This window comes from Hibiscus syriacus, unplaced genomic scaffold (genome assembly GCF_006381635.1).
Source record: "Hibiscus syriacus cultivar Baekdansim isolate YM2019G1 unplaced genomic scaffold, ASM638163v2 tig00112127_pilon, whole genome shotgun sequence".
NCBI classification, from domain to species: Eukaryota; Viridiplantae; Streptophyta; class Magnoliopsida; order Malvales; family Malvaceae; genus Hibiscus; species Hibiscus syriacus.
The window spans coordinates 145,967-169,199 of record NW_024063259.1 but is presented as its reverse complement, the minus strand read 5'-3'; the positions used below and the strand labels follow the sequence as shown (position 1 = coordinate 169,199).

At 34.4% G+C, this 23,233-nt stretch overlaps 1 protein-coding gene and 2 pseudogenes across 1 annotated transcript; all 3 read left to right on the top strand.

Moving 5' to 3' along the window:
* Window positions 1-252: 252 nt before the first annotated feature.
* LOC120174836 (dynamin-2B-like) lies at window positions 253-10,523 on the top strand. The gene is made up of 22 exons (XM_039181576.1): window positions 253-626; window positions 1,614-1,664; window positions 1,750-1,870; window positions 2,029-2,121; window positions 2,800-2,861; window positions 3,014-3,131; window positions 3,263-3,605; window positions 4,676-4,823; window positions 5,000-5,101; window positions 5,198-5,317; window positions 5,925-6,008; window positions 6,102-6,229; window positions 6,362-6,431; window positions 6,547-6,685; window positions 7,551-7,627; window positions 7,754-7,810; window positions 8,493-8,634; window positions 8,717-8,865; window positions 9,151-9,264; window positions 9,349-9,416; window positions 9,631-9,803; window positions 10,136-10,523. Exons 1-22 carry the CDS (start codon window positions 480-482, stop codon window positions 10,369-10,371), a joined length of 2,742 nt encoding a protein of 913 aa, XP_039037507.1. The 5' UTR covers window positions 253-479; the 3' UTR covers window positions 10,372-10,523.
* A 5,474-nt stretch (window positions 10,524-15,997) lies between these two features.
* Window positions 15,998-16,613, top strand: LOC120174856 (annotated as a pseudogene).
* A 4,656-nt stretch (window positions 16,614-21,269) lies between these two features.
* On the top strand, window positions 21,270-22,024 carry LOC120174855 (annotated as a pseudogene).
* Window positions 22,025-23,233: the final 1,209 nt, after the last annotated feature.

The following is a 23,233-nucleotide window of genomic DNA, read 5'->3' as shown; positions in this document are numbered from 1 at the left end:
AATACATTAAAATAATTTAAATAAAAAATTAAAATATTTTAGATACCTATATTTAAATTAAGCATTTAAAAAGTGTTAATGCGTTGATCGGGTGAAATGACTCAAATGAGTTATGTTTGCCGCTCCGAGCTGCATATATATAAAAAATGGATTTTATTACTATTTGTTTAAAAAAGATTGAATTTAAACTATCCATTGTTGCTTATCGTTATTGGTTGCATTTGGGTTATTTAATCATGACCAGAAACAAAACCGTCATTTTTATTATTTCTTCATTATTTCCATCTATTTCGCTGAAAGAAATCGAAATTTGAACTTACGAAACCGAACAAATAAAAAGAATCGAATCCATTTTCTTCAAAAAAAAATACTACAGGAAAAGTGAAATTCATAAATAAATCTAGGGTTTCTCCTCCCCTGATTTTCTAGATCTTTTAAAGCTTTGATCTCTTTGTTTTTGTTACCGTAATCAAAGGAAAATGGAGGCGATCGAAGAACTGTCGGAGCTTTCGGAAGCGATGAGGCAAGCGGCTGCTGTACTAGCCGATGAAGACGTCGACGAGACATCCTCGTCGACCTCTAAACGCTCATCCACTTTCCTAAACGTCGTAGCTTTGGGAAGTGTTGTATGTTCCTTCGTCCGATAATTTATTTTTTAGCTTTTGAAGCTCTCTGTTGGATCTGCCAGAATTTTATATTTCATTTAGATGCTAAAGATTGTAATCTTTGGGCTGCTTTCGATGCCAACGGAAAGAAATGGAAGCGAACTATATATGTTAATTTCTTTATGGATAATTTTCATGTTGGGTGCAATTTGATTGATTTCACCAATGATGCGATACTCCTAATAGGGTGATAAGCCGATAAGTATATATTTGCATTCTTTTTCGTTGGATTGCTAATGTTGATATGGTTGAGAAAAGCAAGATTTGTCGGGGAAATATGAGAGCAATACCATGGCTAATATTATATTTATTTTTCTAAAGCTGCGTTTTTACTTTTTCTGTTCAAAGTAGAGGCAGTTTCTTAATTGCTAATTTATTTTTCATTAATTTGAATTCTCTTTTAATGTGCTTCACTATACTCAACGTCACAGTCTGTAGCAGTTATGCAATACCTTAGGTGTATTGATTCGAATATAAAATACATCTTTCTTGGAAATTTTAGGATTACATCAATTACCTGCTGCAATTCTATGTTTTTTGTCTTCAAAAGTTTAGGATGAAATCTTGTATTGTTATTTTCTGCCTATATTTTCCAGGCATTTTGTGTCTTATTTGTAACAATATAGGCCAAAGTCAAAACTTTCTTTACTGTATGATATTGATTAGCATCTCATCGTGTACCTTGATTGATTATATTTTCCTTGTTTAGTTCTTTCAGTACTGCAGGCAGCATAACTAACTGATTATGAATATATTTATCCATGTTAAATGTGTGTTTATTTAATAAAAGGAAGTAGCTTATTGATTAAACCTTCCTAAAAACGGATGAAGTTGCTAATCTGCGTCTTAATTAACCTGTTTCTGTCCTACCACGGGATGTTGAAATCTTCTTTTGGACTCATTTGCTTTTAAAATTTTGATTTCCCTTTTTCTGAATGTACCAAATAGGGGGCTGGTAAATCTGCTGTCTTGAACAGTCTAATTGGACATCCTCTTCTGGTATGTTTATATCTTTTAGGCTTTTTCATGTTGTTGAAGATTTTTATTTTCACAGGACTTTGCTTATAATAGTATTTTTTGACAGCCAACTGGTGAAAACGGTGCCACTAGAGCTCCCATCACTGTTGATTTGGCTAGGGATAGTTCTTTAAGCACTAAATCAATCATCTTGCAAATTGACAATAAATCTCAACAGGTTTCTGCAAGTAAGGCCTTCCCTATTTTTGTTGTTTCTTTTTCATTTGTGTGGTACAGTGTTGCTTGTTTTCTCCTGGAAAATACATCATTATTCATCATTTACTCTGTGTATTTGGTCTTGTGTCCTATCTGACCTCTTTTCATCTTTCAAATTGGTGCTCCGTAGGTGCACTTCGGCATTCTCTGCAGGATAGGTTAAGCAGAGGTTCATCAGGCAGGAGTCACGATGAAATATATCTGAAGCTTCGTACCAGTACAGGTTGGCCTTCATGTTATTGAATTGTAGTATTGATTCTAGTGGTTTTAGAATATGTACAAGTAAAATCTTTTCTATCAGAGGTTGATGCCTCCATTGAATTTTTCTTTTCTGATGTTTTAAGATTGTTTTTTCTTTTCAAATGATACTAGATGACTTCATTCTTTTTATGTATTAGTTTACCCTATCAGAACTGAATTTATTGATGCCAATGGCTGGATTGTTTATAATTACCTACGAATTTTAGTCAGAGTCCTAACTAACTTTATTTTTTTTATGATGACCTCAGCATTTCTTCATTTTCCTTCCTCTTATGAATAGAAGCAGCACACCTGATAAAAGCTTTTTTTGGTTTATGGAATATTATCATCCATGAAAATTGATCTTTGAAAAGAAAATATTTATAATCTGTAGAAGAAATGGTGAATGTTTTATTTTGTCTAAAAATCAATAAAACCATTCATTGTAGTGTCATAGACGAACAATTTATCAGGGCAAACATATTTCTTGAATGATTTTAAGCTTCCCTTCCCCTTGCCTCCTTTTCTCACTTGAGCATGCTTATGATACATTCTCTTATGAGTTTGCGTGTGTGTCTGTATATATATATATGCATGTCCAAGTCCAACATAAATCTTCTTTTTTTTTATTAACATTTTCTCCCCTTTTTCCTTAACACAGCCCCACCACTAAAGTTGATTGATTTACCTGGACTGGAGCAAAGAATTATGGATGAATCATTGGTAAGTGGCTGAGCGATATTTTCTCCGGGTTTTAGTTTTTAACAATCGGACATTCTAATGTGTTAACTATTCCTTGATTTTCATTTTATTTACCAGTTTTTTGAGATGCTTGGTAGGTTAGTTATCTAACAAATTCTGACTTTTCTCCTCAGCTCCGTGAGTATGTTGAACATAATGATGCTATTTTGCTCGTTATTGTTCCTGCTGCTCAGGCACCAGAAATTTCATCATCTAGAGCCCTCAGGATAGCAAAGGAATTTGACTCAGAAGGTGGGAAATCTTGGTGCTTGCATATTCTAATTATTCGTTTCTCCAGGCTAAAACAAGATAAAAGAAGTACTTTTCACTATTTTTTTTCCTGGATTCCTAATAGTTTATTGTCAATTTTTAATTGATTGTAGGTACCAGAACTGTTGGCATTATTAGTAAAATTGATCAGGCTGCTTCAGACTCAAAAGCCCTTGCAGCAGTTCAGGCTCTTTTGTCAAATCAGGGGCCACCTAAAACTTCTGATATCCCATGGGTTGCTCTAATTGGTCAATCAGTTTCCATTGCTTCAACTCAATCTGGAAGTGCTTCATCTGACAATTCTTTAGAAATGGCTTGGAAAGCTGAGAGTGAAAGTCTAAAATCTATTTTGACTGGAGCCCCTCAAAACAAGCTAGGGAGAGTTGCTTTGGTAGATGTACTTGCTGGCCAGATACGTAACCGTATGAAACTCAGGCTTCCAAATCTACTTTCTGGGTACTTGCTTTCCCCCTTTCCTTACATTCCATGCTTACTGTTAAAGCAAGTAAGGAAGTCTGCTAAATTGCTACACTCGTTTGGTTTACTGCATTCTAATACTGCCTAGAAAGTAGAAATGCTGGTTTGGTAGACCCTAGTTTGCTGCTGAATTTTTCTATTTCAACTCCCAAGGTTTAATGAGAGAGTTGCCAAAGACAAGTGTCAATTTTTTGCTTTCTGAATCTGTGCAAACATATATCTGCCTCTAAGATAAACATTGTATTTAAAAGGTCTTGGTTGTACTATAAAAGGTATTTGTACCACCCCTATTCAGCTTAGTATGATTTTTTTTATAAGAATTGGAGATCTCGTTAAAAAACCCTTCATAATTGCCAGAGATCGAAAAGATTTCAAGGCAAAAAGCGGATGGAGGAAAAGAGTACCTCAGATTTTATTAATAAGGGAAAACCCCTATGATTACATAGCAGAAAACACGGAATCCACCAAGACACTAAAACAGAGAAACTCAAAGAACTACCAAACCCCAAAACCCAATTCCCTTTTTTGCCAACTCATCCGCCTCCCTATTTTCAATTTAATATCATACTTAGCTTAGAGTGTCAGTTTTCTAAGCTTAGTATGATATTAAATTGAAAATTGTTGTGAGTTTGACTGTTGTAAAATAGTAGCTTATTAGATATATTCACAAAGATAGTGGCATGATTGGCAAGTGAATTATCAACGTTAAGGTTCTGTTCTATTATTAGATATCAAATATATGTGAGGTTGATAGTATCACACCAAAACCATGCATTTTGAGTATGTTCAGCCCCGATTGTGATAACTCTTTTGTATTGGTCTGAATCATTTTCAATTTGGGTCAATACATGTTTCCCTTTTCAAATAGATACTATTTCTTTGTAGTGAAATTGTTAAAATTCCTCTCTTTTTCTTTTTTCAAAACTTATATTCTGTAGCAACAAAAAAGTTCATGCTAAACTTGGTTTTTAAATATATGTATTTTTAAAATATTCCATATTCCCATGCCCATTTTTAGGTTTGTAACTCTTCCTTTCTAAAAATGCCAGGCTTCAAGGGAAGTCTCAAATAATCCAGGATGAATTAAGGAGGCTTGGTGAACAAATGATTAGTACTGCCGAAGGTACGAGAGCTGTCGCATTGGAGCTCTGTCGGGAATTTGAGGACAAATTTCTGCTACACATAACGGGTGGTGAAGTGAGTTACTACTTTTTGAAGTGGAATGCTCATCACTTTGCAACAGAGGGCTAAAGAACTATTTGCACAATTAATCTTTTTCAAAAAGAATCTTTTTTAGATGAATCTATGAAGTTTGTCGCTACATGTGAGTTGATAATCCTCTGCTTGTTTTAATTCTGCCCCCAAATATTCAGGGAAATGGTTGGAAAATTGTTTCTAGTTTCGAGGGCAGTTTTCCCAACAGGATTAAGCAGCTCCCTTTGGACAGACATTTTGATATAAACAATGTCAAAAGGGTAGATTCTATTATCAATTTGCCTTCATTTTTTGTGCCTTGTTAAGTTGATATGTATTAGTTGTTTCTTTGACTTCGCATTGTTATTTTTTCTCAGGTTGTCCTAGAAGCAGATGGTTATCAACCCTATCTGATATCTCCAGAGAAGGGTTTAAGATCTCTGATAAAAGGTGTCTTGGAGCTAGCAAAAGAGCCATCTTGTTTGTGCGTTGATGAGGTAAATCTATATTGTGGCTCTGAGCCTATACTTATGTATAAAGTTTTTCTTAATGGTTGTTTCCTGTTTGTTGCATTTTTCTGAGTATGTTTTCTACCAATCCATACATAGACCTTTTATGTTTTCTGCATCTGTTTTCTCAAAGTTTTATGAGTTCTTGTGCAAGTTTTTGCTACTATTTGATAGGTGAGGAAATGAGGTTTTGTTCTATAGATGTGTTGGGAATTATTCCTTAGCAACCTAACTATGAAGGTAGGGCACCAATAACATAATTTAACATCATGTATTTGTTCAATGTTTATGTGGATATAACATTATGCTGTTAATACAGTGATCTGGCTCCAAAAATAGTCAGTTTAGCAATAACATTAATGCTTAAATTGATTGGAAATACATAAAAATGTATACTAAGTTATACATCTCAGCATGTTTCATAATACATTCATCTTTACTAACAATTAAAATGTTATTGCTGGAACTTTCTCCTGTGTGACGAATGTTATTGAAAATTTTCAAGTTATAGCTGCTGGTTTGCCTTGTGCGATATTCACCTCAATGTGTTGTTTTCTCTCTTTTTTCTATTCCTTTTGGGTGCTTGTCAAAACAGGTTCATCGTGTGTTGCTGGATATCATTAGTGCTGCTGCAAATGCTACACCTGGTCTAGGGAGATATGCTCCTTTCAAGAGAGAGGCAATAATGCAAAGCTGTTGTTCATATATGCTTTATGGTTGTTTAGACCAATGCAAGTGAAATACTTTCTTTTCCTTTTAAAAAATTAACCAGGTTGTGGCAATTGCAAGTGCTGCACTTGATGGTTTTAAAAGTGAATCAAAAAAGATGGTAGTTGCACTAGTGGACATGGAGCGTGCATTTGTTCCCCCTCAGCATTTCATTCGCCTGGTGCAGAGGCGGTATGTTAAGATAATTTTTCTTTACATCTAATGGTGTTTTTTTTTTGTGGCTTTCTGGTTTCTTTCTTCAATAATTGAAGCAACTTTTTCTTTTGTTTTCTTCCGACTTCCTTATCCATTACTTTTCAATAGAATGGAGAGACAACGACGAGAAGATGAGGTGAAAAACCGGTCTTCCAAGAAGGCACCTGATGCTGAGCAGGCAATTCTCAACTGAGTTTGGACTTTCTAAGTGGCTGTGATAGATATTTTATAATAACAAGCTTATTGGTGACTACATTTCTCTGACAGATTGTTTTCTTCATTTCTCTTTTTAGGCAATTGGTCTTCAAACCGGTGGACAACAATCTGAAGGAAACTTAAAATCGTTGAAGGATAAATTAAGCAAGAAAGAAAAAGATGTACCGGAGGGATCAGCCTTAAAGACTGCTGGACCTGGTGGTGAGATAACAGCAGGTTAGTTATCAAACTGGGCATCTGGAAATATTATCATGAAATTTATTGTTTAATCCACTATCCGGAGTCATAGCCTTGAACTTCTTCCCTTTCCTGCAATGCCATTTCTAAATGGTATTCCTATCAATTGAGTTGTTTGATCAGAAGAGTTCTGTGCTTGTGGAAATATCAAATTTAAAGCGGTGATCTGCTAAATAATGAACATATCGCTGACTTGATGTATCTCTCAGGAGCAGAACCACAATATCTAAGCAAGGGCACTTCACCCTCCTGAAATTCCCAAAACAAGCAGGTTTTAGTTTGAATCGAATTTTGTGTCTGTTTTGTAAAATTGAACTCCTGACAACAAGCAGAGATGGTTTTGAAATTTTAGATACATTAAAGGTCAGGATTTTAGCAATGGGTATAGAACACTTCACATGTAAAAACAGTGTCTTCATTTTTGTAGCACATTGACTACTCTTTAAACTCATAACAGTGCTACTTATAACCTATCAATAGTCCCCATTATGAAATGTTCAATCCTCACTTCCCCCAGCTGGCTGCAAACATGTATTCATTCAACCTTTATGCTCCGATAGGTAGAAAGGACAGAAAACTTGTCATGTAATGTTAAGCTATAAAGTAGGACATGAATTTTAATGACTAGATTATCAAGTTTTCCATCCTTCCTACCAGTTAAGTTTTAGTTTTCTTTCTCAGAATCTTCTAGTTTTCTTTGGTTTAGCTGGTATGAAAGGTGGGAACACTTGGGAGGGATAAATATCTAAACAAGATACAAATACTATGCAAGTTTGGTTGCAACTATTCGCCATGTATTAAGCTTATTTTGGTTTAGCATCAATTGTATGTTTTACATGCACAGGTTTTTTACTGAAGAAAAGTGGAAAAACAAATGGATGGAGTAGGCGATGGTTTGTTTTGAATGAGAAAACTGGCAAGGTTACTGTTTTGTGCTTCATTTAATTTTAGTTGTTTCTATCTTAGCATGGGAGTGTGTATAGTTGATAATCCATATTATTTTCTCTTTGTTCAAGTAATGTTGCTTAACAGTTATCTTTGCTGCAGCTTGGTTACACAAAAAAACAAGAGGAAAGACATTTTCGTGGTGTCATTACATTGGAGGTATGTTGTTGATGTTCAGTTCTTCCTCTTCATTGCTTTGTGAGCCCTAATATACACATGCACATTTTCTGATTGTTAAATTTTCTTCATTACTGGGATTCTCTCCTTTTGTGATTATAGAAATTGATTAATTTTTGCTTCAAATTTTAATGATGCATCATGTACAATATGCATTCCCTATTTTCTCCGTTGCTTTCTCTTTGCAAGTTTCTTTATATGTTCTGAAATAATTTGAGAATAGTTATTGATAATGAAAATAATCAACGATCAGAACACATGATAAATGTGAATAACTATCACCAAAATTTTGATATATGGTTTGGAGTGTCCTTAGTTCCTTTCTTGGGAAATCTTAAGGGTGTAGTCCTCAATTCACTTGGTGCATTCAAGATTTCTCCTGACCGCTCCACTCAGGGGTATTGATAAAGAAAGAGAGCTTCTTTCTGTACCATTTGTAAATTACTTCAGTTATACTTTAAAAGGAAAGACTGGTGTATGAGGGAGAATTTTGGTCTTAGCTTGCAGGTAGGAATCCTATTATTGTTGATTGGGATTAAAGAATTGTTAGCTTTTATATTGCTCTGATTTATAGATATGATGATCTCTATAACAATTTTCATATTGAAATATTTAGGCTTTTCATCAATATCAATGCCTGCTTCTCTAATTCTTTAATCATCAGGAATGCAACATTGAGGAAGTTGCTGATGATGAAGGTGGCTCATCCAAAAGTTCCAAGGATAAGAAGACAACTGGACCAGAAAAAGAACCCAGTCTTGTATTCAAGATTACTAGCAGGATTCCATATAAGACAGTTCTGAAAGGTTTTACAAGTTCTATTAAATTGATTTTGTTGTTCTTGTACCAATTTGCTTCTTGATTATATGCTTCAATTTTATTTTGCAGCTCATAGTGCTGTTGTGTTGAAGGCTGAGAGCATTGCAGATAAGACTGAGTGGTTAGAGAAGTTAAAAACTGTTGTTGAATCTAAAGGAGGTCAAGTTAAGGTTGAGTCCAGTCCTCCAATGAGGCAAAGTCTATCTGATGGTTCACTTGTGAGTTGTTTTTTTCCTTTTGATTGAGTGAGTTATTGGTTAATTCCAGTTAGTTTGGGTTGCTTGGGGAGTTTGCCAGTTCTTTGTTGATCTTAGGGTATTTTGGTTTAGATTGGTTTTTGCTAATTTGGTCATTCAATTTGATTTGATCAATTTTTAGCTATGAATCAATCTTTGCTTAAAAATTGCACAATGCGCAGCTTGACCGGCAAAAATACAGAATGTGTGTCTGTCAAATTTTTTGATAAGCATACCTCTTCAACATTACACATGTTCCCTTTGCAGGATACAATGGCAAGAAAACCTGCTGATCCTGAAGAAGAACTTCGGTGGATGTCCCAAGAAGTGCGTGGATACGTGGAAGCTGTTCTTAACAGCCTTGCTGCCAATGTTCCAAAGGTCAGTTTATTCTGTTGAATGGCCTTTTATTGTTTTTTGCTGATAACCTGATATATCATTTCTAATCGTCTTTTTTTTAAGCAGGCCGTCGTTCTTTGCCAAGTAGAGAAAGCAAAAGAAGACATGCTTATTCAGTTATATAGCTCTGTGAGGTCGGTACTATTTATTTCACCTAGTTTACAAGGAGTAAAAACACTTTTTATTCATGTGAAAATGCCTTTTAAGATCATGCAATTGACATCCATGCACGGCTGTTGAAAATAGTTCTTGTCGTTTTTTAATTTTGGTGTAGATATTTTTATTGGCTTTTGTTGCCTTAGTATTCTTTGGGGGAGTAACTTCACTCTTTTATGCTTTGGTGGTCAGTTCCATAAGCGACCGTAGGATTGAAGAACTGCTCATGGAGGACCAAAATGCAAAACGCAAGAGGGAGAGATACCAAAAACAATCTTCTCTTCTTTCGAAACTTACAAAGCAACTTAGCATCCATGACAATCGAGCTGCTGCCGCCTCCAGCTGGTCTAATGACAGTGCAGCAGGTATTATTTTCTTGATTCAGTTTGTGTAAAATCCAATGATGCCTGGTTCTGCAAAGATGATTGCATGCACATTGTTAATACTATATGCCTGGAATGAGTCTCGGAAACAGTTGTCCAATATGAGTATGTCCAATTTTTTCTCTGTTTTTAACGCATTTGGAGGATTGTACTTTTCTATTGGACACGCCATTCTTTCAGGGAAAAAACCTGAAGAATGAGAGCTAACATAGAAATTGATGTGGATTACCTATGGAATGCTTGTTTTGTATTGTAATGATTTTATGACTTAATACCTGAAATACGATTTTTCTTCCCTGTTTTTTGAGATACAGAAAGCAGTCTACGGGCAAGCGGAGCCTCACCAGGTGATGACTGGAGGAATGCATTTGATGCTGCTGCAAATGGACCTACAGGTTCAGGTAGATACGGGTCGAATGGTCATAGCCGTCGGTATAGCGACCCAGAACAGGATGGGGATGAGGGTTTAGGTTCAAGATCCAGCAGCCGTAGGACACCGACTAGGTTGCCACCTGCACCACCACAGTCTGGTCCGTCTTACAGATACTAGATAAGAACTTTTATATCACTTCCATTCTTTGCCGGGCATTTTGATCTTTGTTCTCGATCTTAGATTATATTGAGTGGCATTTGTAGAGTTGAGTTAAAATTGTTGGAAAAAAGATTGGGTTGAAAAAAGAAAAGAAAAGAAAAAAGAAGCTCGTTTGAAGGAAATTTTGGATAAATTGATCTTATTACTAAAACTATAAAAAAAATATTTTTTGATCTATAATAACATATACACTTATAAAATCTTTGTTTGAGTTGGATTACATATGATTATAAATTTTATTAAATTTGATTTCCTAATAATTTTTGCAAATTTAATCTATTAAGTTAAATTTAAAAGCTCGTATCGAGCTGGTTGGTGTAAGGAAAAAATATTAGTGTTAAATTTAATGAAGTTGCAGGAACTTTACTTTGATAAGTAAATTATATGATTGGCCACCTATTTTTCAATTAATTATTATTTTTATTTAGGGTATAAACTACACCATAGGTCACATACTATTAGTCCTGTCCTGTTCTATTTTAATCATTAACAGTTAAAAAATTAACATAAATTATGACGTAATAATATTTTTAATTTCTACAATTTACATATTCTACTGATTTGGTCCTAACATAAAATAGAATTGTTATTATAAATTTTAAAGTAGGATCGAATTGATACAATTTTGGGAACCAATTGTTATTATATATTTTGAATTAGGCCAAACCCCTTTGGTAACCAATTATGACTTTATTTAATTGTGGAATAATGCATAGATATTCCGAGAACCATTTGGAGTTAACTCCAACTCTTCATATATATAAATTTTTGAAGTATTCGTATCCTACAATCATATCCAAGTATGTTTTGAGCATAGTGTCACGGACTAAACTTTTGGGTCCATAGACATTGGCGCAAAGGTTCACACAATAGCATGAGATCCAACCAGTCATCCTTTAGTCTGAGTAACATAGGTTTATTTTGCAATGCAAGCCAGCTTTTTCATTTATCCATGTGGAACAGTAGAAGGCTCGGCAAAACTATAAGACGACATGCTCAGGGGCACGTCCAAGGGTATATTACAAATACATGTATGATTGAAGAAATAGTCAGCATATATGTTTGGAAAGATCACTTGATTAAAATAATGGTACCTACCTTTATTTCATAACCTCTGAGGCGTTTCATTGTTAAGTTCTGAGCAGGAATCTGCAAACAGAAAAAGAGTCACCGAGATAAAAAGCAAACTCACAAAAACAATGTCCTTCAATGCAGAAACATCAGCGGGATGCCATATGTTTCTGACGAACATAGAAGACCTGCTTACTAAAGCAAATAGAAAAAAAATATAGCTACCGAGAATTTTGAATTTGTTCGATGACATTATAAGTGCAACACTTTAAGAGTTACAATGCTAAGTCATAATCATGTCTCTATGTGATATTTATACCAAATAGAATTTACATCCAAGGAGTAGGGCTGAGCAAAACTTGATTAGAAAAAAATTGATTTTTTCGATTCGACTTGACATTAAAAAACTCGACTCTTAATTTCATAAACTCAGCTCGAAAATTTTTAAATTCGAGTCAAATTATAAAATAGGACTCGAATAACTCAAAATTTTTAGTAATTAGTGGATTGGTTTTCAAGCTCGTGTCGAGTCCCTCAACTTTTCATGATATATGTATATATATGTGGTTATAGAAGACAGTTTAAATTTGACTCAATTAGTACCATGACATTATAAATTTTTACAACTAAATTTAAACAAAAACTTGAACTACTCGACTCGATTTTCATGAACTCGAATCGACTCGGAAAAAATTCAATTAAAATTTGAGTTCTAAAATAGGAATCATCAACTCGAATAACTCATTTTTTTACTCGACTCGACTTGATTGAATACTCACCCCTACCTCAGAGATGCTATTTTGCTTAGATTCAAATATGAGTGTCGAATACTAGTATATGCCTATCATTTGTATGGTCAAATACTAGTATATGTTCAAAACTCATGCTTGCATAAAATAAAATAGGCAACCAATATACAAAAACATTAAGCCTAGAGGTTACTCATTCCTCATTTTGTGTGGCTAGAGCATTTGAATTTCTTCACTTGTGACACAATTGCTCTCACACACCTACAAGAACATTTATATAGCTTTGGGTATCCAAATTGTTTTGGATCCTTGAATGTTAGTGCAAAATTCTCTTGTTCCCTTAGGAACCCATACTTGCCTAATTTTAAAAATTTTCTAAGTTTTAAAGGACAAATATGTTCCAAGTGACCATGAAAAAGACAATGTGAGCATTTTTTCCATTTTTAAACATGATGAATTGTTTTGAGAAATTATTTCTTTTTCTTTTGTTAAGCATCCAAGCTTAACTTTTAAATCAATATTTTATTTTTCTAAATCATTGATTTTGAATCTTGAAATCTCAACATTATTTTTCAAAATTTCATTTTGTTTTTCAAAATCTATTTTTTGCTTTCAAAAGAAAATCATTTTCAACTTTAAATTTGGAAATTAATTTCTTATATTTGGAATTTATGGTCTCAAATTCCAAATCTTGTAACTCTTTAAATGAATAAGAATTTGTTGGGATTTTCGTAAGCTCGAATCGACAACCGGAATGGTTTGCAAAAAGGGGTCGGAACGGTTTTGTGTTTAGGGAGTAAGGAGATTGAAAGATAGATAATTGCACAACGATTTATAGTGGTTCGACTTTCTCAACCAAAGTCCACGTACACTACCTTAGCTCCTCACCAAGGATTTTCCAACAAATTCACTAATTTGTTCTTTCTTTTGAGGACAAAGAGATAACCTTACAACTCCCTAGTTTTTCCAGGCTAAACTAGAACCTTTCCCCTTTACAAAAGGATAAGAAATGTAAACAAGAAAACCTCTCTAAGGTAGGTGTTTACAAGAATTAAGCACACAAGAACAAAATATTTACAAGAGAAAGATGAAATAAGAATGAAAAACTCTTCTCTTGTGTTTGATTGCTTGGATAGTTGTTATCTTACTTCTTCAAGTGTCCTTAGCTTGTATTTATAGCTTGGAATGTATTTGATGTCGTATATAACCGTTGGGGATGTTTTGGAGCCGTTTGGGGATGATTTTTCTACTCAAAAAGGTTGCCCATAACATGGTGCATGGTGCACTATCAAGGTGCATCAATACCCCTTCATTAAATTCAAATAAACTAGTTGTTGCAGCCTTGGTGCATGATGCACAGCAAGGTGCATCGATGCACTAATTGCATTCGAAATGGAGTGCATGGATGCACTACATGGTGCATCGATGCACTAGTGGAGGTGCATGGATGCACTACAGGTGCAGGGATGTATGAATGCACTGCAGGGGTGCATGGATGCACTTTGACACCCTTTAGCATTTTTTTCTCAAATCCGAATTTAATGGAGTTTGAATTATTTTTGAAACCTTTTTAAAACTTTGAATAAATTCAATTCAATTCCAAAAACATTTTCCCTTTAAATTTGTTATATCGAATAGGCCTGTAAACGAACCGAACACACACGAACGGAGGTATGTTCATGTTCATTCATTTAATAAATAAACGAACATAAACGAACACGAACATAAACAAACAAATTTTTTTTGTTCATGTTCGTTTATTAAGGAATATAACTTGTTCATGTTCGTTCATTTAATAAATAAATGAACATAAATGAACACGAACATAAACGAACACGAACATAAATGAACATGAACATAAACGAACATGAACATAAACGAACATAAACATAAACGAACATAAACGTTGGAGACCCTACCTTCTATTGTTCTTTCATGAAAAATAGTCGACAATGCAAATCAACCAAATCTACAGTGATAAATAGCGTAAGAGCTGATTAGCAATGATGAAATATTTGAAGATATCAAATATTTCGATCGATCTTTCAAAGATATTAAATGATTCACACGACTTTAATTTAACGCTATAACATTTATCTTAGTGGTCCATGATTACAAATGAACAATCATTTTCCACTACGTTATTCTAATAAATTCACCGGCTAAAAGTTTTGTGACATCAATGTCAGACTTTAGTGAGGTTTGTTAATAATGGTCTTTTCCGTTGGCAGAGTAGAAAATTTAACAGCATGCATATTTTGAACAGTACAAATTGGACTACAAGACAACAACATAGATCTGAAATCCCTTCGATGCTACATATTGTAACTGATATTATTGCTAAACCACCATTCAAAATTTTAACGTACCTAAAGTCTACTCCACAACTAAAGGTCACACAAAAACTATGAAAACAAAAGTTCATTGTCAAAGTGTACTTTCTACTTATTAATGGGTTCTTCCTGAAAAACCCATTACTTCCGCTATTACACTCTTTTGCAGAAATTGCATAGAAACCTTTGTTTTGTTTTCTGGCAAATTCTATATATTTTTCTCTTTATAGATGCTCATATACTTCTGATTGTTACCTTTATCTTCCCATCTATTTCTAGAAAGAAGTATAATGTTTTCTTGAGTTTTAGATGTGAAGATACCCGCAATAACTTTACATATCAACTAGTAAGCCAAATAAAACAGAGAAAGAGATGAAAACAGACCTGTAAAACTTCAGATTGCACTATAATATAACTTGTTTTGAAGCTTTCAGCGATTGTCTCCACTCTCCAGTGAATACTAGGGTTTGGGGAAAAAAGGGGGGAAAATGAATATAGGTGCGAGGTGCCTCACGGGTTAACATATTGGATTTAATCTCCAAATAAAATTGGGTTAATTATGGAGTTTGTCATAGATTAATTATTATTTTTAAGATACTTACAAATTGGTCACCAAAATTGATTTAAGAAGATTGGGTTAAACATAAATGAATGAACATAAACGAACATAACCGAACGAACATAATCGAACGTTCACGAACATAAATAAACGAACGAGACCTATGTTCATGTTCGTTCATTTAATTAAACGAACACAAAATCTTGTTCATGTTCTTCATTTAATAAAAAACGCACATAAACGAACTTCCCGCCGGACGATTCATGAACGGTTCGCTGAACGTTCAGTTCATTTACAGGCCTAATATCGAACCATAATTCAACAGAATTTAAATCACAAGAGTTAGAAGTTGCCTTTGAATCTTCTTTGACGGCAATGAGACATAAGTTAGCTACTTCATCATCGAAGTTGTCTTCACCACTCCAAGCCGCCACAATGTCTTTTTTTTTGCTTGATCACTTCTTCTTTAGAAGGGGATATTCGTATCGTATTTGACATGTGTCACACCTCAATATGGGGTTAGATTTTTTCAGTTTAAAATATGTGAAATGTTATAAGGTTTGATTGACAAATAATTGTTTTATCATACTATTATTTTATTAAACATATTAAGGGCCACTCAATAATAGATATCTTTTATAATAATGGGCAATTTATTTTTAAAAGAAAAACGTGAATGAGGATAATAGAGTAGGTAGAAGTGGACAAATTGGGTGAGATGGTATTAAATTAATGATAATAGCAATGTTTGGAATCCATTTCTTATATCTTTCACTTTCGGCTAGAATCCAACCGCCATGCCATCCTGTTCTTCATCGCCTTTCCTACGACTCCTTGCCATATCAGTATCTCACATAACTTCTAACTCAAAAATGGATTATCTCAGCTACACTCTCAAAACCCATCTTCTTTCAACCTCAAAACCTAAACTCCAAACCCAAAAATACTCCACCAGGTTCGCATGTATCTTCAGAGTCTGGTCATCCATCGCCGTCGTAGGCGTCACTGGCGCCGTTAGCCAAGAATTTTTTCCGTACTCTTCAACCCCGATTCCCTTACCATTTCCTCAAGCTCCTCGCCTCCAAACGCTCCGCTGGTAAGTCTGTTTCCTTCCAAAATCGCACCTTTACCGTCCAGGAACTAACCGCCGACAGCTTCGACGAATGTTGACATCGCTCTTTTTAATGCTAGTAGGTTTATAAGTAAACAGTTCGGTCCCATTGCGGTGGATAAAGGCGCCATCGTGGTGGATAATAGCTCAGCATTTCGAATGGTTGATGGAGTGCCTTTAGTTATCCTGGACGTGAATCCGGGAGCAATGATGAGATTAAAGTTGGTAAAAAAGGTGTTTTGATTTCAAACCCCAACTGTTCTACCATTATCTGCTTAATGGCTGCTACTCCTCTTCATCGCCATGCTAAGGTGACTCGTATGGTGGTCAGTACATATCAGGCAGCTAGTAGTGCTGGTGATGCTGCTTCTAACTGAAAGCAATGCAAAGTGTTGGGAAGTGATTTGGAGAAGATGAAACGCTCTTCGTTTTTGTGTGCATGTGAGCGCAATTATAAGGTTTATTAAGTATGAAAGAAGGAAGGCAAGGAGGGAAGCCATCGCCATTTATTGATTATGCGTAGGTTGGTCTCGATGTTGGGATTCTACACCAGCTTTCTCCTTATCCTAGCTGGTTTAGTGCTTATCATTTGGCTATTTTGAGCACTGGAAATGGAGAATAATAATAAATAAATGTAAATGGGTATAGCAAGGCACGTGGGATTGTGGGGGAATTATTGATATCATGCAAAAAGGGGTAAATCACAAGGTATGTCATCCAAGTTTGGTGAGATATTTACCTTGTCTCTTAGTTTCCAAGTGGTTATAGTTATGACATAATAGTTTTCACAAGATTAATTTAGTCACTAATTTAAGTAATTAAATATTTTGATGGCAACATTAGTTTTCAATTTTACCAATTGAGTCCTCAAATTATTATTTAGATACTAATAAGTTATTTTTATGGTGAGGGAAATTATTTGGATACGAGTTAGTAATTTTGATGGCCTGGATCGTGAGGAAAATATTGGAAGTTGAATTAAAAGATCTAGGGCGTTCGAATGGAATTTATATGGTCGATCAGTATTGCACGAAAATCAAGGTAATATTTTACTATCTCTTTATGCTTTATGGATATGTTGGTATTGGTAAATGCATAAATAAGATAATATTGATCTCATATGTGTAGTTAATTAATTTTTACACTGATCTGAATACATAAAAATTCGGTAACTGATTATGGTTCAGAGGATTTTTATGAGAAATTGATGGACTGTTAGAATTAAAAAATTCAAGTTCTGTGTATAGTGATAAAGGAATCAACTTGGATCTGTAGCATATAATTTATTTCATCAAAGGTATTTGGATGGGAAATTATGAGAATATTCTGGTAGGGTAAAATTACAAAAATACCCTTATGTTGTAAGATGACAAGAATTTCCCTGAAAGTTGATTAATAACTCTGAAAGAATATATTGATATGATAAAATTACAGATGTGCATAAGAAATGCTAGTTTGCTTAGAAAATTTGGATAACCGATTTTTAACCAATAGGGTTTATGCAAGATACCAGAAGTCTGTTAATGAATCATTTTGAGATCAAATAATGTTCGGGAAAGCAATTAACCATTGGATCTCTAAAGTATAATTATTTTCTTTAAGAGTTAATATGAAATTATCTGGTTAAGAAATTACGAAAATACCCTTTAGAAGAAAAAATAGTTCGAGTTGACCCTGAATGAAAAAGTACTTTGAGGATTCATTTTAAACTCGATAAATTACTGATTTACTTGTTGAGATCCTATTTTTGTATGGAAATTTCTGATAATTTGTTAGTAACATCTGATAAGGTATTTAACTTGAAATCTTCGAGTTATGAGTACATACCTGAAGAATAAATTATTGAGGGTGCTCTTCTGTCAGAATTATTCGTATAGAATGGAATATATGATAATTTTGAATTAAATAATAAGATCGGACGGAAGGAACTGATTAAAATATGTGGGATCTGTAAAATGAATGAAATACCCTTATGGCCTAGACTAAGTAGATGTCTTGGATTAATTAAGGAATCCAAAAAACCATGAGTGTGGTACTGCTCTTAAAAGTTATGGATCACATATTAAGCTGAACAACCAATGCTAGTGTTATATCAGTACCAGAACGACATAAGTGTCACTTGAACGCGTGTTCGACTTCTCAAGTTTGGCTCAATGATAAATTTGGAAGTATTCAGCTCAGCTCAACTCTAGATCGCATTCAGTACTAAGAATTTGATATTTGTACGAAATATCAACCGCTAATACCGAGCTAAACTTAACGGAAGTACAATATGAATCAGTAATTCAAAAAATGATTGAATTACATTGGAAAAATTCTGAAGTAATCGGGATAGAAGTGATTGCAAAATGAACGAAGTAACCTCAATGACTGAGGATTAAATAAGTGATTGGATGAGTCTGGAAACACTGTTGAACTTACATGATGAATTGTCCTTATGGTAACGAACAACGAATCAAATACGTCAGCATTTCTTGATATTGTTGAAACGTGGAAAAGAAAGTAAAGATTATAGGAGGATATATTCAGCGATGATTCTGGAGATGATCTATATATATGCATTTTGGTATTAAAGAGTTAATAACATAGAAGGACAATGAATTGAGCAGTCGACAAGCATCAGTTATGGGAGTTGATTTATAATTCATCGATTAATATAAATGGTAAATGTCATGAATCTTCAGTACTTCTTTATCGACTCAAATCACTCTGGTTACTCTGGGTGCACATGAAAACATAGTGGGATTCTAAAGTATCAACTTTAACTGTCCTATTAGATTGGTTAATAATCAATTCTCACCAATAGAACCTTGTTCCTGGAATCCAATCAAATTGCACAAGTTTCAAGTTATCCATACTATAACTAATAAATATCTCTGAAAAATACCTGGATCCTATAGTGTGTTCCACATGTACTACAAGACAATTTTATATGTTTTGAAATAATTTTAACAAAATTATTGATTTACTGGTTTATAAACCATGGCAACATGGTATGTTCTGTTTGATTACAATTTTCATCGAAAACTACAAATTGTTCCTGATTTATGGAATCATGAAATCTATTGGTTTATGAATTATGGATACCTGAAATGTGTTATCAGGTTTCTTGTTTCACTGGAATAAAATGATGGTTATTGTTTTATGGACCATGAATAATACTGGTTACTAATGGAATTGTTTTATTGGGATATTATATGGTAGACTGGAGTATGGAGGTACAACTCTGATCAAGCTGGTAAATCCTTACGGACTTAAGGTGATCATTGGGTAGGCTCCCAGGCCCCAATGCACTCCCTTAGGTTAATATTTGGACTACTTATGGTGTACAGGCAGAAATTAGTTATACGATTTATTTCATTATTACGATTATGACATATTACTGGATAACGGTCCAGGTATTACGTTTTATGGCTAAAACTGATTTCTACCGATTTTTTATATGGATAGGATTCTGGAGTATGGAGGCACAGCCTTGATCCAGCTGATAAGACCTTACGAACCTAATGATACCCTTGGGTAGGCCTATGGGCCCCAAGGCATATCCTTAGGTTGGCTCCCTTTGTTGTGTTCTTAGGGTAAACCCTACGGACACAGTTTTGGGGAACTACATAGTGGAGTTTGGTTGGAGGGTTTCGCTATGGTTTTAAAAAGATTTATATCTTTTTACTAGTTTTGATTGTAACACACTAGACATCCTATTCGATCTCCTGAAAATGTCATACTTTGAATGTTTTCTATGAACTGTGATCTTCATGGCCTCAACTCGATGAACTACTAATGGAAACCCATATTATTCTGCAACTGATATACGTCTGATTCAATAAGGAAATTAATGGCTTTCCATTTATCTGCATGTCATGTAGCATCATCTGGTAGTTCTGTATTACTGAGCTTTTCGAAGCTCACTCTATTACTAATCATTGCAGGTTAAAAGAATTGTACTAGTGCAACCATTTACATCAATAAGGGAGTTCTTCCGGCGTTGCTTGCAGAGGATGATACATGTGATTAGGGGGCATGTAATTGTATTTTGTTTTATATACGAGTCTGTAAACATGTTTTATTTCTGAATAGTGATAGATCAATTTATGAGTTTACATATTTAATAAAAGTTTTAAATTTTCCGCTATTTTTCGGTAGGTCACTCCAGTTGCCCTAATGTGACACTCTAGATCGGATCGGGATATCTACATCAGTCTGAGGGGGTTACTTTTAGTGTATCAGAGCTTTGGTTTGAGTTAAAATTTTCAAGATAGACCGGTCAGTCGAATTTCAAAGGATGTCTGATCAGTACATGCCCCTAGACTACAATCGTACCTCTCTGAGTCGAAACTCCAGGGCTGAGTCCATATTGTAACGAGCAAACCAAAGTTTTTATCTGTTAAGACTCTACCATGGCATAAATGAATACCAGTAATGTTCATCTGATTTCTGTAAAGTACCTTACGAGCCATATAAGAGTTACTCATCTGAGAAATTCTGACCCGACTCTAAATGAAATTAAGATATGCTAATGCTTTATGAGTCTATTCTCGTAACCAAGGTTGAATTGATTCCACAAGGATAAATCTGTTCTGATTATTTTATTAAGGATAAATCTGTTCTGATTATTTAATTGGAATGAGGGAGAATTTTGAAGAAAATGTATACTCAACTGGTTAAGGATTAGTGGAGGATCCGTCTTTCTATAAGAGTTACATGAAAGATATGAAAGAACTTGTGGAAGTTTAATTTATGCAATTATGTGACATGACTGAATTTCAGGACGAAATTTTTTTAAGGATGAGAGAATTGTCACACCCTAATATGGGGTTATATTTTTTCAATTTAAAATATGTGAAATGTTATAAGGTTAGATTGACAAATAATTGTTTTATCATACTATTATTTTATTAAACATATTAAGGGCCACTCAATAATAGATATCTTTTATAATAATGGGCAATTTATTTTATAAAAAAAATGTGAATGAGGATAATAAGGTAGGTAGAAGTGGACAAATTGGGTGAGATGGTATTAAATTAATGATAATGGCAATGTCTGGAATCCATTTCTTATATCTTTCACTTTCGGCTATAATCCAACCGCCATGTCATCCCGTTCTTCATCGCCTTGCCTACGACTCCTTGCCATATCAGTATCTCACATCACTTCTAACTCAAAAATGACATCTCTCAGCTACACTCTCAAAATCCATCTTAATTAAACCTCAAAACCTAAACTCCAAACTGAAAATACCCCACCAAGGTTCGTATGTATCTTCAAGAGTCTGGTCATCCATCACCGTCGTAGGCGTCACTGGCGCCGTTGGCCAAGAATTTCTTTCCGTACTCTTCGACCCCAACTTCCCTTACCATTTCCTCAAGCTCCTCACCTCTAAACGCTCCACTGGTAAGTCTGTTTCCTTCCAAGACTGCACCTTTACTATCCAGGAACTAACCGTCGACAGCTTCGACGAATGTTGACATCGCTCTTTTTAATGCTGGTAGGTTTATAAGTAAACAGTTCAGTCCCATTGCGTTGGATAAAGGCGCAATCGTGGTGGATAATAGCTCGGCATTTCAAATGGTTGATGGAGTGCCTTTAGTTATCCCGGACATGAATCCGGGAGCAATGGATGAGATTAAAGCTGGTAAAAAAAGGTGTTTTGATTTCAAACCCCAACTGTTCTACCATTATCTGCTTAATGGATTCTACTCCTCTTCATCGCCATGCTAAGGTGACTCGTATGGTGGTCAGTACATATCAGACAGCTAGTAGTGCTGGTGTTGTTGCTTCGAACTGAAATTAATGCAAAGTGTTGGGAAATAATTTGGAGAAGATGAAACGCTCTTCATTTTTGTGTGCATGTGAGCACAACTATAAGGTTTATTAAGTATGAAAGAAGGAAGGCAACGAGGTAAGCCATCGCCATTTATTGATTATGTGGGTTGGTCTCGCTGCTGGGATTCTACACCAGCTTTCTCCTTGTCCTAGCTGGTTTAGTGTTTATCATTTGGCTATTTTCAGCATTGGTAATGGAGAATAATAATAAATAAATGTAAATGGGTATAGCAAGGCACGTGGGATTGTGGGAGAATTATGGATTTCATGCAAAAAGGGGTAAATCACAAGGTATGTCATCCAAGTTTGGTGAGATCTTTACCTTGTCTCCTAGTTTCCAAGTAGTTATAGTTATGATATAATAGTTTTCACAAGATTAATTTAGTCACTAATTTAAGTAATTAAATATTTTGATGGCAACATTAGTTTTCAATTTTACCAATTGAGTCCTCAAATTATTATTTAGATACTAATAAGTTATTTTTATGGCGAGGGAAATTATTTGGATACGAGTTAGTAAATTTGATGGCTTGGATCTTGAGGAAAATATTGGAAGATGAATTAATAGATCGAGGGCGTTCGAATGGAATTTATATGGTCGATCAGTATTGCACGAAAATCGAGAATACTTTATACCTCTTTATGCTTTATGGAACATGTTGGTATTGGTACATGCATGGATAAGATAATATTGATCTCATATGTGTAGTTAATTAATTTATACACTCGATCCGAATACGATAAAAATTCGATAACTGATTATGGTTCAGATGATTTTTATGAGAAATTGATGGACTCTTAGAATTAAAAAATTCAAGTTCTGTGTATAGTGATAAAGAATCAACTTGGATCTGTAACATATAATTTATTTCATCAAAGGTACTTGGATGGGAAATTATAAGAATATTCTGGTAGGATAAAATTACGAAAATACCCTTATATTGTAAGATGACAAGAATTGTCCCTGAAAGTTTATTAATAACTCTGAAAGGATATATTGATATGATAAAATTACAGCTGTGCATAAGGAATCATTTTGAGATCAAATAATGTTCGGGAAAGCAATTAACCATTGGATCTCTAAAGTATAATTATTTTCATTAAGAGTTAATACCGAAATTATCAGATTAAGAAATTACGAAAATGCCCTTTAGAAGTAAAAATAATCCGA

Bases quoted from the DNA above. Each gene is read 5' to 3' on its own strand.
- LOC120174836 (XM_039181576.1), top strand. From the start codon at position 480: ATGGAGGCGATCGAAGAACTGTCGGAGCTTTCGGAAGCGATGAGGCAA. The intron at 2,122-2,799 runs GTTGGCCTTCAT...TCCTTAACACAG, and splicing joins GAAGCTTCGTACCAGTACAG to CCCCACCACTAAAGTTGATT. The intron at 9,804-10,135 runs GTATTATTTTCT...TTTGAGATACAG, and splicing joins GTCTAATGACAGTGCAGCAG to AAAGCAGTCTACGGGCAAGC.